Below are 14,800 nucleotides of genomic sequence, written 5' to 3' on the forward strand. Positions count from 1 at the left end.
ACCTATCCCGAATGGTGTATTTGTTTAGGATCCGATAGTCGCAGACCAGCCTAAGTTCCCCAGTCTTTTTGGCTACAAAGAATACTGGTGCCGCAGTTGGAGAACTAGATGGGCGAATAAACCCCTTGGCTAAATTGTCATCTAAAAACTCCCGCAAAGCTTGCCTTTCCGGTACAGTCAAGGCATACAGCCTCCCTGCTGGCAGTTTCGCACCTTCTGCCAACTTGATGGCGCAATCATATGGCCTGTGCGGTGGTAATTTGTCCGCTTCTCTTTTACAAAATACATCAGAGAACTCCCCATACTCAGCAGGCACTCCCTCCATATCAGCATGAGTAACGTTTAGAGTGCAACAATCCTGCCTCTTTAAGATCACTTTACGTGTTGCCCAATCCACTTGTGGGTTTACTACAGCTAGCCAATCCATCCCCAGGATCACATCATATCTAGGCAAGCTCGTAATATCCCACACAAACGTTCCCGTTACTCCCTGCACCTCCCACGTTACTGCTGAGGTTTCCTGGTTAACCACCCCAGTCTCCAGCAGTCTCCCATCTGCTCCCTCCACCCACACGTCGCATGCCTTGCGCACTCTAGGAATGCCATGCTTCTTAGCAAACTCAATATCTACATAGGAGACCGTAGCTCCTGAGTCCAGCAGTGCCAGAGTAGAAACAAGTTCCCTTCCCCCAACAGATAATGTAATGGGTACGAAAACATGCTTCCTCCCCTCAGTTGACTGCTTGAGGAGCCCTAGTGCGTTGGACTCACGTCGCACTAGGGCTGGCCTTTTCCCGAAAGCTGGGAAGGTTTCACATTACAATTTTTGGCAAAATGCCCAGCATTCCCACAGTACAAACACAAGCCCAGCTGCCTCCTACGGCTCTTTTCCTCTGTAGACAGTTTTTTAAAGACCCCAAGCTCCATGGGCTCTTCCCCCATCACCACAGGTGCCCTGGTTACATGCATAGGTGGCGCACACATTGCTTTTGAGTGTTTACGAGCCTCGAACCTTGCGTCTAAACGCAACACCTTAGCTACTAAGGCGTCCCAGCTTTCAGCCGGCTCCAAGCGTGCTAATTCATCCTGGAGCATATCACTTAACCCGGCAGTAAATAAAAGCATGAATGCATTTTCCCCCCAATCCAGCTGGTGGCGATACAGGTTAAACTTATTTAAGTAATCCAAAACAGTCCCCTTTCCCTGTTTCAACCGATACAGAGCCCACCCAGCGTTCTCCGTGCGGAGAGGATCCCCAAAAGTATCAGTTAACAACCTTTTGAAATTATTCAAATTGTCCTTGACTGGGTCATTTCCCAAAATTAAATTAGTGGCCCATTGTCCTGCGGGACCGGTCAACAAACTCAAAATAAAAGCCACCTTGCTAGTGTCAGTAGGAAAAGCATGAGCACTGAGCTGAGAAAAATAAAGCTCCACTTGTGCCAAAAAGGTTGGCAACTTGCACCTGGTTCCGTCAAAGCGTTCAGGAGTCAAAACATGTCCTTTCACAGCAAAAGCTGTTTGGCTTAAGGCCGTTTGCAATTGGTCTACTTTGGCTCTTAACTCATCCATCGTCTTCCTGACGGGTTTATTGCTGCAATAAACTTTTTATGGGCGTCGGGCAATCTGTCAAGGACAGAACGCCACAAGATTCAAAGTAACAGAGTTTATTAGATTACAGAACTCAAAAATGCCCGTAAAAACACAAGGGCCAGGCAGTTTTTGCCTTTAGGAGCAAAAAGGGACAAAAGTAAATGTTCAAAAGATAAACCGGATTAAACCGGAGTTTAATCCGGGTAAAAACAAACTGCTTGCTTCAGCCTAGGTATTAACAGAACGAAAGCCAAGAAACAAAAGATACAAAGAATGCAACTAATTGGCAGCAGATTCCTCTCTGCTGCCAGCACTGTGCTTAGAGTAACTTGCGTCGCTCCCACACACACACAGTAGACAGGATCTCCAACACGAGCAATTCAGCCAAGGATTGTAGAAGTAGAGTAGACCAGTTCCGTTCCGTAAATCAAAGCCAGAAGCAGACGTTTGTAGTTTTTCCAAGTCCAAGAAGGGGGGAAGACAAGCCGTGGTCAGTTCAGTCCGGGTTCTCAAAGCAGGAGATGGCGTCCGTCAGAAAGACGACGGAAGGTCAAGCTAATAAGAGTAAGCACAGGTTTGCACAAACAAATGCCCACACAATCCCTCCCGCCGTCTGACCCTGGATTTCAATCAACTTACGTCACAGCACAGGAAAGCACACAAGTCTTCAGGGAAGCGTCCCACACACACACGGATCCCAAGCGTTTGCCCAGATTACCTTGCCCGACGCAATTTGCAATTGCTCCCAAGCCCCATTTTATGCCAGTTACAAATCTTCATCACTGTCAGCTGTCCTCCTTAACCCGGGCGTTTCCTCATCACTTTCCTCGTCAGAGCTGGAACACCTCTGACTACGCCCAACAGCATCTCCAGCTGTGGATCCCGTCCCATCCCTCCAGCTAAGCCATGGGTCTAATCCTGAAGGTCCCCATTCATCTTCTGTCCCATCATGGCCAGTGGCCCCCAATTCCTCCCTTACCCGAGTCCAATCCATCTCATCCTCCTCTGAGCTAACCAGCCCTTCCTCCATTCTCTCCGTGAACCCTTCGAAAGACTCTTCGTCAGAGGGTGCTGCAAATATGTCTCGCAGTCTCTTTCTCTCTCGCTCCTCGAGAGTATCCGACTCTCGAGGAGTCTTACGCCCACGCCTGTCAGAAACAGAGCCACGAGGCTCAATCATAACACATACACTCCCTTGAAACCTCTTACTTTAAAATATGCACTCAGACGTAAAAAAAAAAAAGTCTTCTTTGAAAAATAACCTATCTTGTTTATTCACAAACATCTTGTATTAATTCACCAAACAGGCACATTCCTTATTTAAGGTTCAGTTATAGATAGGATGTAGTTTTCTCTGTGTGTTGTGTATACACAGGGTCTCATTCATAATCAATAGTCCATAGTCTTTAGGTATAGTTGTACTCACTGGAGTCTATAAGTCATGCTTCTCTACTGAAGTTCACACAGCAATATGCATCCACCTCCACTGAGGTGTAAAACAGACAGACATCCACATCCACTGAGGTGTTACGCAGACTGACTTCAAAATAGAGTCCTGAGTCTGAACATGCTCAGTGCAATCACATGCCTATAACCCCTCCCACACTGAAGTGGTACAGTTAAACTGGCTAGTCAACATATACATAGAATACTGTACAAGTTAGCAAATATATACATTAACAAATAAATAGTGAAAGGCTTGGGAGGTTGCTATTTCCAACAGTTTCCGATTTACTGTATATACTCGAGTATAAGCCTAGTTTTTCAGCCCTTTTTTAAGACTGAAAAAGCCCCCCTCGGCTTATACTCGGGTGAGAGTCCTGGTTGGCTTATATTTGAGTCAGCTTATACTCAAGAATATATGGTACATTTATTCTTTTTCTCTTTTATTATTAGTATTATTGCATTTATTATTTTTCTCTGTTATTGTTGTTACTATTACATTTATTTTACTCTATTATTATTATTATTATTATTAATAATACATTTATTGTTTCACTCTGATCTTATTATTATTGCATTTATTATTTTACTCTATTTATTACTACATGTATTATTTTCCTGTAATTATTATTATTATTATTATTATTATTATTATTATTATTATTATTACATGTATTATTTTACTCTATTATTATTAAAAGGATACATAAGCACATTGACATTGAAGAAGATGAGAATAATGATTTGATCAGAGTTGGACAGTCTTATCTTAAATTTGAGCTTTATGTAAATATTCAAAAACATTTAACCTACTGATGCCTCAATTAATGTAATTTTATTGGTATCTATTTTTATTTCTGAAATTTACCACCTTCAGCTTATACTGGAGTCAATGTTTTCCCAGTTTTTTGGTGGCAAAATTAGGTGCCCCTGCTTATATTTGGGTCGGCTTATACTTGAGTATATACGGTATATGTTATTTTTGGCATTGGATGTTTGCCACTGTGTTTTATTTTGTTGTATGCTGCCCTGAGTCCCTCCGAGGAGATAGGCTTATGGTAGGGGATTGTTGCAATCCTACTCTGTGGTAATGCTGATGGCAACACATTGAATGTGCCAGAGTGAAGGGTCTCCTAAACTTGGGGATGTCTATCTTTGATAAGCAACTCACTGGAGTGAACATGATGAGAGTCTTCTTTGCCTTCAGGGCAGATGAAAGGAAGGAGCCCCTCCTCTCACCATTGCTCTGTCTTTCCCAACTTGGCCCAGGATGTCCCTGTGTGTGTGATGTGTGTTGTCTGGAACCTGTGTGTGAGCGGGATGAATCCTCAAGGAAGGGGCAACAGGACAGGATGTCAGTATGGGGTGGAAGGGCTTGATAGGGGGCCCAAGCTGCCCCCACCCCCTAAAGACGGCTCCTTCTGACCACAGCTGCTCAAGGAGGAGGCAAAAGAGACGTCAGCGTTGGTCTGCCAGGCCTTTGCGGAGGGAAGGAGGACACAGCGGCCACTCCTTGCTGGCCAGGAACAAGAACTAGCCCAGCAAGTCCACTCCACAGCTGCCAGCATTGAAGTAAGTCCAGCCTTTGCATGGGGTGGGGTTGAGAGTGGACGGCCCCACAGCCGGCCAGGTGCTGTTGACCTGCAGCTCCTTTTCAGTGGGACTTGTGCAGATAGGCTTTTTGGTGGCTCTAGCCTTCCATATTCTTGTGGTTCAGTCTGATGATGAAGGGGGATTTGGGTTTTCACAGTTTGAATCTGAAAATGTTACACAGTCCGAGCAGCAGGAAAGGCCGCAGGCAGGAAGCCAAGATGAGCTAGCAGGCCGAGATGAGATAACAGAGGCTTCAGATCACCATGACCCTTCACAGCTCTCAGAACGGGAGGAGGGTAGGGAAAGTCAACAAAAGCCGGGTGGTTCTGAAAGTGATCATGAGGAAGGCCAATTAGAAAGGGAAGCAAGGCTGCTTCTGAGAACCAGACTCCCTAGAGGTTCGCTAAGAATTGCTGCCAAAAGGCTGGGAACCCAAGGTCAAAGGAATGCCTTCATGTCTTGTAAGAATGGGTAAATAAGGGGAAATGTGGGGACACATTTCAGATCAAGCAAGTTTGCTTTCAGAGCAAGATCTCCTGCTTTGTTCCTATTTTCGAGCCTCGAGTCTTTGTTCCAGTTTTGCCTATGTGTCTTGGGGGAAGTATTCTTACATTCATGTTCCTGTTTATATCATGTACTTTGGATCCTGCTTTGAAGATCGTGTTCCAGTGTTAAGCTTTGCCATTTAAGGATTTACTTGCTGTTTTGGGACATTGAATTCTATTTGGATTTTTGCATTTCCTTATTGCTTTTTGCCTTACATTTTGCTATCTTTTATCAATAAACTGTTTATATCCAGTCTGTCTCAGTGGTGTGTGTTGAGAGCAAGGTGGACCCTCGCTGAAACACAGATTGGGGGAAGTGCGACACCTCTAAGCACCCCCCACCCCCAATATTGTACTTACTCCACTCCCCTCTGCTTCTCTTTTGCAGCATTTCTCCCACAATGTGCTGAGGCTCTTCTCCTTGGACTGCAAGCGCATGTCGGCCGAGATCTTCACCCAGACCATGCCGCTGGGCAAACACTGGCGCCTCGCCCTCCGGACAGGTATGGCAGTGGAACGCGTGGGAGAGGACTGGAAGAAGGCTCTGTGCTATGTCTCTGTAGTGTGAGACAATAATAATAATATAATGATAATAACTTTATTTTTGTATCCTGCCTCATCTCCCCGAAGAGACTCGGGGCAGCTCACATGAGGACCAAGCATAAAATACGATATCAAAAGTTTTCCTTCACCCTTTTCTCCTCTGCTTCGTTCACCTGCACACTTTGGAGGACTTGCCGGATGTGGTTGTGTAGGCCTAATGTCCTCCTCCTTCGCGTTACGCAATCCGCTGGCTCCGGCCAGCGCAGTAACAGTTTTCTATGCTCACTTGGGATGCTCGCGCGCAGCTGCCTATCATTGATGTAGGTATTCCAAGGATGGGGGCTCCTCCGCGCATGCGCACAGTGCAGTATTCAGTTTTTTGGGGTTTTGAGTGACTTCCAATTTGAATTTTTTTTTTGATGTCTAAACACAGCTGGGATGGCCATGTCTTTAGTGGCCAAGTTTCGTGAGTTTTGGGTGTGTAGTTTTGCTGCTTACCTTAAAGCAGAAACAGTCAGAACATTTTTATATATACAGTAGAGTCTCACTTATCCAAGCCTCGCTTATCCAAGGTTCTGGATTATCCAAGCCATTTTTGTAGTCAATGTTTTCAGTATATCATGATATTTTGGTGCTAAATTCATAAATACAGTAATTACAACATAACATTCCTGCGTATTGAACTACTTTTTCTGTCAAATTTGTTGTACAACATGATGTTTTGGTGCTTAATTTGTAAAATCATAACCTAATTTGATGTAAATAGGCTTTCCCTTAATCCCTCCTTCTTATCCAAGGTATTCGCTTATCCAAGCTTCTGCCAGCCCATTTAGCTTGGATAAGTGAGACTCTACTGTATATAGATAGAATAGCTATCGATCTATCTCATGCACGGGGAAACTTGGGCCCTCCAGGTTTTTGGACTTCAACTCCCACAATTCATAAAGGCCGGTAACAGCTCAAGCTTGTCTAAGATGTTCCATTTCCTCAGATCAGCTGAGGCTTTTCCTTGGAGCCATGACTGTCAGCATTTCCCAAGGCCTCTATAAAGTCCCCCCTCCATCCGTGGCAGCCATCAGGCAGGTCCCCATCCCCTGAGGAAGAGGAGCCCCCATTGGCCAGCCAGACTTGGGGAGCGGAAGGAAGGAAGGAAGGAAGGAAGGAAGGAAGGAAGGAAGGAAGGAAGGAAGGAAGGGGGTCTGGATGCCACGTGGCCCCCTGGGTTCAACCCACCCGTCTCCCCACAGAGCTGCCCACCTCGCCCAGCGAGTACGCCTCGGCCGCCGCCCAGACGGTTCTGGGCCAAGTGCTGCAGGGGATCCAGCTGCTGCCCCACGAGGCCCAGGGGCCGGCCCTCGGCCAGGTCACCACAGCCTTCCTGGAGGCCTGGATGGACCATATCCTGGCCCAGAAGATCAAGTTCAGGTGAGGTGCCCGCCCCAGAGGTGGGCGAGGGAGCTCACGCACGCGGGCCAGGGGATGCCTCTCTATCTAACCCAGGGGTCCTCAAGCTTTTTATGCAGAGGGCCAGTCCACAATCCTTCAGACTGGTGAGGGGCCAAATTATTACTTGAAAAAAAAAATTACAACAAATTCCTATGCACACTGCTCATGTCTTCCTTGTAGTTCAGAAAAAAGCAGCAACAACAACAACAAGGAAAGAACAATACAATATTTAGAAATAAAAACAATTTTATTTTTCCCCGCCAGCGGTACCTATTTATCTATTCACATATTTATCTACTCATAAATGTATCAGGATTTCAATGGGAAGTTGGATGAGATAGTAATGTTAATTAGGATTTTTGTTGTTGTGTGCCTTCAAGTCATTTCAGACTTTGGGTGAGCCCAAGTCTAAAATTATTTTTTTAAATTTTTTTAATTTAATACATTTATTTACTACATTTATATCCCGCCCTTCTCACCCCGAAGGGGACTCAGAGCAGCTGTGTGTACATACAATATATTATATTATTAGCATAGCACAATATTAGCATTACATATTACTATATTCTGAGCTGCTGAACTTGCAGACCGAAAGATCCCAGGTTCAAATCCTGGGAGCGGAATGAGCGCCCGCTGTTAGCCCTAGCTTCTGCCAACCTAGCAGTTCGAAAACATGCCAATGTGAGTAGATCAATAGGTACTGTTCCGGCAGGAAGATAATGGCGCTCCATGCAGTCATGCCAGTGGCCACATGACCTTGGAGGTGTCTATGGACAACGCTGGCTCTTCGGCTTAGAAATGGAGATGAGCACCAACCCCCAGAGTGTGAGTAGATCAATAGATACTGCTCTGGTGGGAAGGTAATGGCGCTCCATGCAGCCATGCCAGTGGCCACATGACTTTGGAGGTGTCTATGGACAACGCTGGCTCTTCGGCTTAGAAATGGAGATGAGCACCAACCCCCAGAGTGTGAGTAGATCAATAGATACTGCTCTGGTGGGAAGATAATGGCGCTCCATGCAGTCATGCCAGTGGCCACATGACCTTGGAGGTGTCTATGGACAACGCTGGCTCTTCGGCTTAGAAATGGAGATGAGCGCCAACCCCCAGAGTCGGTCACGACTGGACTTAACGTCAGCGGAAAACCTTTACCTTTTATTACTATATTGAACATATAATTAATATCATTATATGGTATTATTAATAATATAATATTAATTATATTAATATTATATTAATCATATTATATTGTACTAGCTGTGCCCGGCCACGCGTTGCTGTGGCTTAGTCTGGTGGTGTTGGTCAGTCTACATTAGGTTGTATTTATGCTGTGAGCTCCACCTTCTTTATACTCACATTAGTAGTAGTATTTGAAGTCTGTTACCTTCTTCAGTTTTTGTGTTGATTGATAATTGCTTGAGATCCCTGTTGTCTTTGGTTTGTTGTTAGTTGTAATGTCTGATTCTGCTGAGTGCGGTTTATATTTTTATTGTGGTACAATAGTCCTTTTTTTGTTTTGCCTGTGTAGGTGTTTATTATTATTGTTGTTGTGATCATGAAGGTTGGATAAGTTAGATGCTACTGTATTGTTTTTTGGAGGCCCAGTGTAGCACTGACTGGCCTCTCAGCCTCAATGCCTGGCTGTTTCTTGCCTGTGATGGTGTTGATTCTTATTGTTGTTGTTGTTGTTGTTGTCATTGTTATTATTGTAATTGTTTTTTTGGAGGCCAAGTGTGAATGTAGGGATTGGGGAGGTGAATGAGTTGTGTTGTCAAATTTTGTATTTGTTATAGTCACAATGCGTTGTTGTGAGTTTTGTGGGTCCGGATTGTGGTTTTGTGGTGTGGTTGTGTTGTTACAATCGGGAGGGAATGCTTTTGTGTTGTGTTGCCAAGTTTCGTATTTCTGGGGCGTTTAGTTGTGTTGTTATAGTCATGATGCGTTGTTGTGAGTTTTGTGGGTCCAGTGTGGTTGTGTTGTTACAACTGGGAGGCAAGGCTTTTGCATTGTTTTGCCAAGTTTTGTATTTCTGGGGCGTTTAGTTGTGTTGTTATAGTCATGATGCGTTGTTGTGAGTTTTGTGGGTCCGGATTGTGGTTTTGTGTTGTGGTTGTGTTCGTACAACTGGGAGGCAAGGCTTTTGCGTTGTGTTGTCAAATTTTGTATTTCTGGGGCGTTTAGTTGTGTGCCAAGTTTCGTATTTCTGGGGCATTTAGTTGTGTTGTTATAGTCACGATGCATTGTTGTGAGTTTTGTGGGTCCGGATTGTGGTTTTGTGGTGTGGTTGTGTTGTTACAACCAGGAGGCAAGGCTTTTGCATTGTGTTGTCAAGTTTTATATTTCTGGGGCGTTTAGTTGTGTGCCAAGTTTCGTATTTCTGGGGCGTTTAGTTGTGTTGTTATAGTCACGATGCGTTGTTGTGAGTTTTATGGGTCCGGATTGTGGTTTTGTGGTGTGGTTGTGTTGTTACAACCTGGAGGGAAGGCTTTTGCGTTGTGTTGCCAAGTTTCGTATTTCTGGGGCGTTTAGTTGTGTTGTTATAGTCATGATGCGTTGTTGTGAGTTTTGTGGGTCCTGTGTGGTTTTGTGGTGTGGTTGTGTTGTTACACCTGGGAGGCAAGGCTTTTGCATTGTGTTGCCAAGTTTTGTATTTCTGGAGCGTTTAGTTGTGTTGTTATCGCATGATGCGTTGTTGTGAGTTTTGTGGGTCTGGATTGTGGTTTTGTGGTGTGGTTGTGTTGTTGTAACCTGGAGGCAAGCCTTTTGCATTGTGTTGCCAAATTTCGTATTTCTGGGATGTTTAGTTTTGTTGTTATAGTCACTGCGCAAACAACTTTATCATTTTATATATATAGATTACATTATAATATTATTATCAACTGATATAAATATTACATTATAAAAATGAGAGCAGGGGCCAGGTAAATGATATTGGAGGGCCACATCCACCCCACAAGCCTTAGTTTGGGGACCCCTGGTCTAACCAGTGGCCTTTCTTTTTTTCTGCCCCCCCCCCCCCGTCCCCAGTCTGCAGGGGGCCCTTCAGCTGAAGCAGGACTTTGACCTGGTGCGGGAGCTGCTGCAGTCGCAGGACTACAGTCTCTCCCCCGAGATCCGGCAGCGGGTGCTCTCCCAGCGCGTCTTCCAGCAGACGGACAACGCCATCGCCTGCCTCCTCCAGCAGCCCAGCAAGGCCCCCCTGCCCTCCCACACCTGGGCCGCCTTCCACAAGTGCTGTGAGTGGACCTTCCCCCCTCCTTCCCCTCCCAGCAGCGAGGACAGGCTTCTTGGGGAAAGGAGCCTCCACGCTGAAAAAATTACAGAAAACAAACATGTCAAACTACTCTGGGACTCCCGAATTCAGACTGACAGAGTTTTGGAACACAAGACTCCTGACCTCAAGAAAAGAAAACAGTGGATTGTGGATGTTGCAATCCCAGGTGACAACATGATTGATGAGAAGTAACTGGAAAAGCTGATGCAATACAAGGATTTAAAGATCGAACTGCAAAGACTCTGGCACAAGCCAGTCAGGGTGGTCCCAGTGGTGATGGGCACATTGGGTGCAGTGCCTAAAGACCTTGGCCAGCACTTCAAAACAATAGGCGTTGACAAAATTACCATATCTTGAGTCCCCTTGGGGAGAAGGGAAAAATAAAAATACAGTGTTGTTATTATTATTTTCCTCTCTTCCACAGGCTCTTCAGATGGGATCCGCACTCAGGACGGGGGCCCAGGCAGCCTGAACAGCCTGCAGAGCCTGGAGGGTCTTCCTGCCGCCCGACCGGGGGCCGCCCTGGAGACCCCGGCGGAGGCGGTGGCCGGAGCGGCCGGGGACTTGCTGAGCCGCATGCAAGGGCCCGGCTGCAGCCCCGAGACCTACCTCAGCTCCACGCAGCAGGAGTGGCTGGCGCTGCGCTTGCACGGAGGCCGGCGCTGGAGGGTGCCCGCCCTGCCCTGCATGAACCGGACCTCCGAGCCCTGAGAGGCTGCACATCCCTCCCTGCATTTGAGTGCCTCTGTCCCACACGTGCCTTGAGCAACACTCCACGGAGCGGGGGGCTCTTCCCCCTTGGTCTCATCTGGAGCCTACCTGTGCCAGCTCCCTGCCTGGGTCCGTCCATCCTCTCCTGTCTCCTCAGATAGAAGAGATATTCGGAGAGGAAGAGACCCCGGGACCAGTGCAGGGGTAGCCGGAGTGAGACAGTTTTGGGGGGCTCCTGGGTTGTTTGTTTTGTAGCAGCACTTGAGAAAATAAAAGATCTCTTGATACTTTGGGCATGCAAGGTTGTCATGAATACTCTTTAAAATTCACTAAAACAATTCCAAGATATTGGAATAGATGGGTTTGTTTCATGGCATGTTGGTCTAAAGACCATTATACCTGGGGCAGTGTTTTGCCAAAAGCCATAACCTTGGTCTTGGAGTAATTTATTGACAGACCTTCCTCTTGACAGTAGGTACTAAGAGCCTTCAGAAGGTTTTTAAGACCCAACTGAGAGAGGGAGAAAAGAACTATATCATCTGCATACAGCAAGATACCTGGGGCAGTGTCTGCCAAAAACCATAATCTTGGTCTTGGAATAATTTATTGACAGACCTTCCTGTAGACAGTATCAGTGTGAGGGTTAAATTGAGACACTTACAGCTCTCCGTCTCAATCTCGCCTCCGTCGGCAATCTAGCATCTGCTTAGATGCAGGAACACACATACAGTAGAGTCTCACTTATCCAACATAAACGGGCCGGCAGAATGTTGGATAAGCAAATATGTTGGATAATAAGGAGGCATTAAGGAAAAGCCTATTAAATATCAAATTAGGTTATGATTTTACAAATGAAACACCAAAACATCATGTTAGACAACAAATTGGACAGAAAAAGTAGTTCAATATGCAGTAATGTTATGTAGTAATTACTGTATTTATGAATTTAGCACCAAAATATCACGATATATTGAAAACATTGACTACAAAAATGCATTGGATAATCCAGAACGTTGGATAAGCGAGTGTTGGATAAGTGAGACTCTACTGTATCTGTCTGCCGAGCCCGGCGGTAATTAACTTTATTTACAGCTATTTACAGAGCACACAGCCAGAGAAGCTCACTCTCACATCTGGCAAGATTGATGGTGACCAGTGAAAAACAAAATCAGATAACTTGTCACATCCCACATTCCTTTCCAGTGACTGATGTTCGGCTATGTAACAGAAGCTACACAGTGTCACTCTAGCAGTAAATTTAAACTCTATGCATTTAACAATTTTTATACTGGAATGCTTACCAAAGCATTGCACACACTTGCTTTAACAATGAGTGAACATTTTACACTACACAAACCATTATTATTGACACAACGACGTTATTTGTGTCAATAATAATGGTTTGTGTAGTGTAAAATGTTCACTCATTGTTAAAGCAAGTGTGTGCAATGCTTTGGTAAGCATTATTATTATTATTATTATTATTATTATTATTATTATTATTTGTTTAGTTTTTTATAATAATAATAGTAATACACAACTTTATTTATATACCGCTTCCATCTCCTTGAGAGGACTCAGGGCAGTTTCCAACATGAACATAAAATCATTTGATTTGTTGTCGAAGGCTTTAATGGCCGGGATCATAGGGTTGTTGTTTGTTTTCCGGGCTGTGTGGCCATGTTCCAGAAGTATTCTCTCCTGACGTTTCGCCCACATCTATGGCAAGCATCCTCATCCTCATATACGTCAAAACTTCTGAGGATGCCTGCCATAGATGTGGGCGAAATACTTCTGGAACATGGCCATACTGCCCGGAAAACAAACAACAACCCAATCATTCGATTGCCAAAAAACACCATACAATGAAGATAAACATAGTAAACGTAATAAACAGCGTCATAAGACAGAATCAAAACAATTCTATTAAAAACACATAAAAGTTACAAATCCAAATCAATATACTCCATCAAGGATTCAAGTACCAGTAAACAGTAAACTTGCACACATGGTACCACTATACACACGAAGAAATGTGGACATAACTGTGGAAAGTGTCCCCCAAAAGGCCTTGTGTGTAGTGGGCTGTAGCCAATTCATACACAGGGTTGGAAGGCGAGAAACAAAGCCTTTATTCCCAACCTGCGTGGAAAAGGCTGCTGGGCAATCATTGACAGAGCAAGCACCGACTCCACCTGCTTCCTGGCCTTCTTTGGAGGCTTTCTGGCCAACAGGACATTCCTATCTGATGGGTCCTTTGCCACCTGCCTTGGCACGAGCCCATCGGCTGCAGGCTGATCGTGACCTGCGAGAGAAGCAAACACTTGTGTGCCTGATGCAGAAGCATTCCACGGCTAGGCACCAAATGGCTTGGGACTGATATCCATAGGAATAACTGAATTGATTTTTAAAAAAATATTAATGATATTTAATTGTTTAAATATTAATATGCATTAATCCCCTTTCTCTCCTGTAGTTTGAAGCCATTGTTCCATTGTGTCCTAGTCTCCAGGGCTGCAGAAAGGAAGCTTGCTCCCTCCTTCCTAGGACTTCCTTTCACATCTTGACCCTTATCATGGAGTTTCAGCCTTCTCTTCTGCAGGCTAAACATGCCCAGCTCTTTCAGCCGCTCCTCCTAGGGCTTGTTCTCCAGACCCTTGATCATTTGATTCGCCCTCCTCTGGACACATTCCAGCTTGGAGTCAACATCTCCCTTCAATTGTGGTGCCCAGAATTGATCCTGAATCTGGAGGTCCCATTTCCTTGCTGCCAAGCAAAAAAAAAAAGCAGGACCTACACTGCAGTTTGGAACTGCAGTATAGTCAGTGTATCAGTGTAATAATAATAATAATAATAATAATAATAATAATAATAATAATAATAATAATAATACGCAAAGATACTGTGGGTTTTCCGAATCCAGACTGACAAAGTTCTGGAACACAACACACCAGACATCACAGTTGTGGAAAATAAAAAGGTTTCGATCATTGATGTTGCCATCCCAGGTGACAGTCGCATTGACGAAAAAAAACAGGAAAAACTCAGCCGCTCTCAGGACCTCAAAATTGAACTTCAAAGACTCTGGCAGAAACCAGTGCAGGTGGTCCCGGTGGTGATGGGCACACTGGGTGCCGTGCCAAAAGATCTCAGCCGGCATTTGGAAACAATAGGCATTGACAAAATTATGATCTGCCAACTGCAAGAGGCCACCCTACTGGGATCTGCACGCATCATCCGAAAATACATCACATAGTCCTAGACACTTGGGAAGTGTTCGACTTGTGGTTTTGTGATACGAAATCCAGCATATCTATCTTGTTTGCTGTGTCATAATAATAATAATAATAATAATAATAATAATAATAATAATAATAACAACACTTTATTTATATTCCACCCTATCTATCTCCCCAAGGGGACTCAGGGCAGATCACAGTACACATACACGGCAAACATTCAATACCGTTTGGAGACAGGACAAAACAACAAGACAGACAGAAGGAGGTATGTAGTCTTGAAGTCCAGTTTTCGGTGCCTTGGAGGTTGAGCTTGCAGTCAGATTCAGTCACAGGGGAAGCTGTTGCTCCATTCTCTATGATGAAAAGCTATCAGGACTTCCTCTTCCGCCTTCCTCTCTGTGCCGTCCGCC

The 14,800-nt window shown here is 44.9% G+C and overlaps 2 protein-coding genes across 4 annotated transcripts in view; one reads left to right on the top strand and one right to left on the bottom strand.

Moving 5' to 3' along the window:
- Positions 1 to 11,444, top strand: part of ccdc142 (coiled-coil domain containing 142) — a 63,487-nt gene extending 52,043 nt beyond the window's left edge. For all 3 annotated transcript variants that reach the window (XM_062981905.1, XM_062981907.1, XM_062981906.1), the window contains exons 7-11: positions 4,468 to 4,608; positions 5,563 to 5,677; positions 6,965 to 7,142; positions 10,191 to 10,399; positions 10,862 to 11,444. In XM_062981905.1, coding sequence (XP_062837975.1) covers positions 4,468 to 4,608; positions 5,563 to 5,677; positions 6,965 to 7,142; positions 10,191 to 10,399; positions 10,862 to 11,148 — 930 coding nt within the window. In that variant the 3' untranslated portion in view covers positions 11,149 to 11,444. The remainder of the gene's footprint in view (positions 1 to 4,467; positions 4,609 to 5,562; positions 5,678 to 6,964; positions 7,143 to 10,190; positions 10,400 to 10,861) is intronic.
- Positions 2,110 to 14,800, bottom strand: part of LOC103281892 (drebrin-like protein A) — a 215,788-nt gene continuing 203,097 nt past the window's right edge. The window contains exon 13 of the mRNA XM_062981920.1: positions 2,110 to 2,148. Within this exon, the coding sequence (XP_062837990.1) occupies positions 2,125 to 2,148 (24 nt within the window). The 3' untranslated portion in view covers positions 2,110 to 2,124. The remainder of the gene's footprint in view (positions 2,149 to 14,800) is intronic.

This window comes from Anolis carolinensis, chromosome 5 (genome assembly GCF_035594765.1).
Source record: "Anolis carolinensis isolate JA03-04 chromosome 5, rAnoCar3.1.pri, whole genome shotgun sequence".
NCBI classification, from domain to species: Eukaryota; Metazoa; Chordata; class Lepidosauria; order Squamata; family Dactyloidae; genus Anolis; species Anolis carolinensis.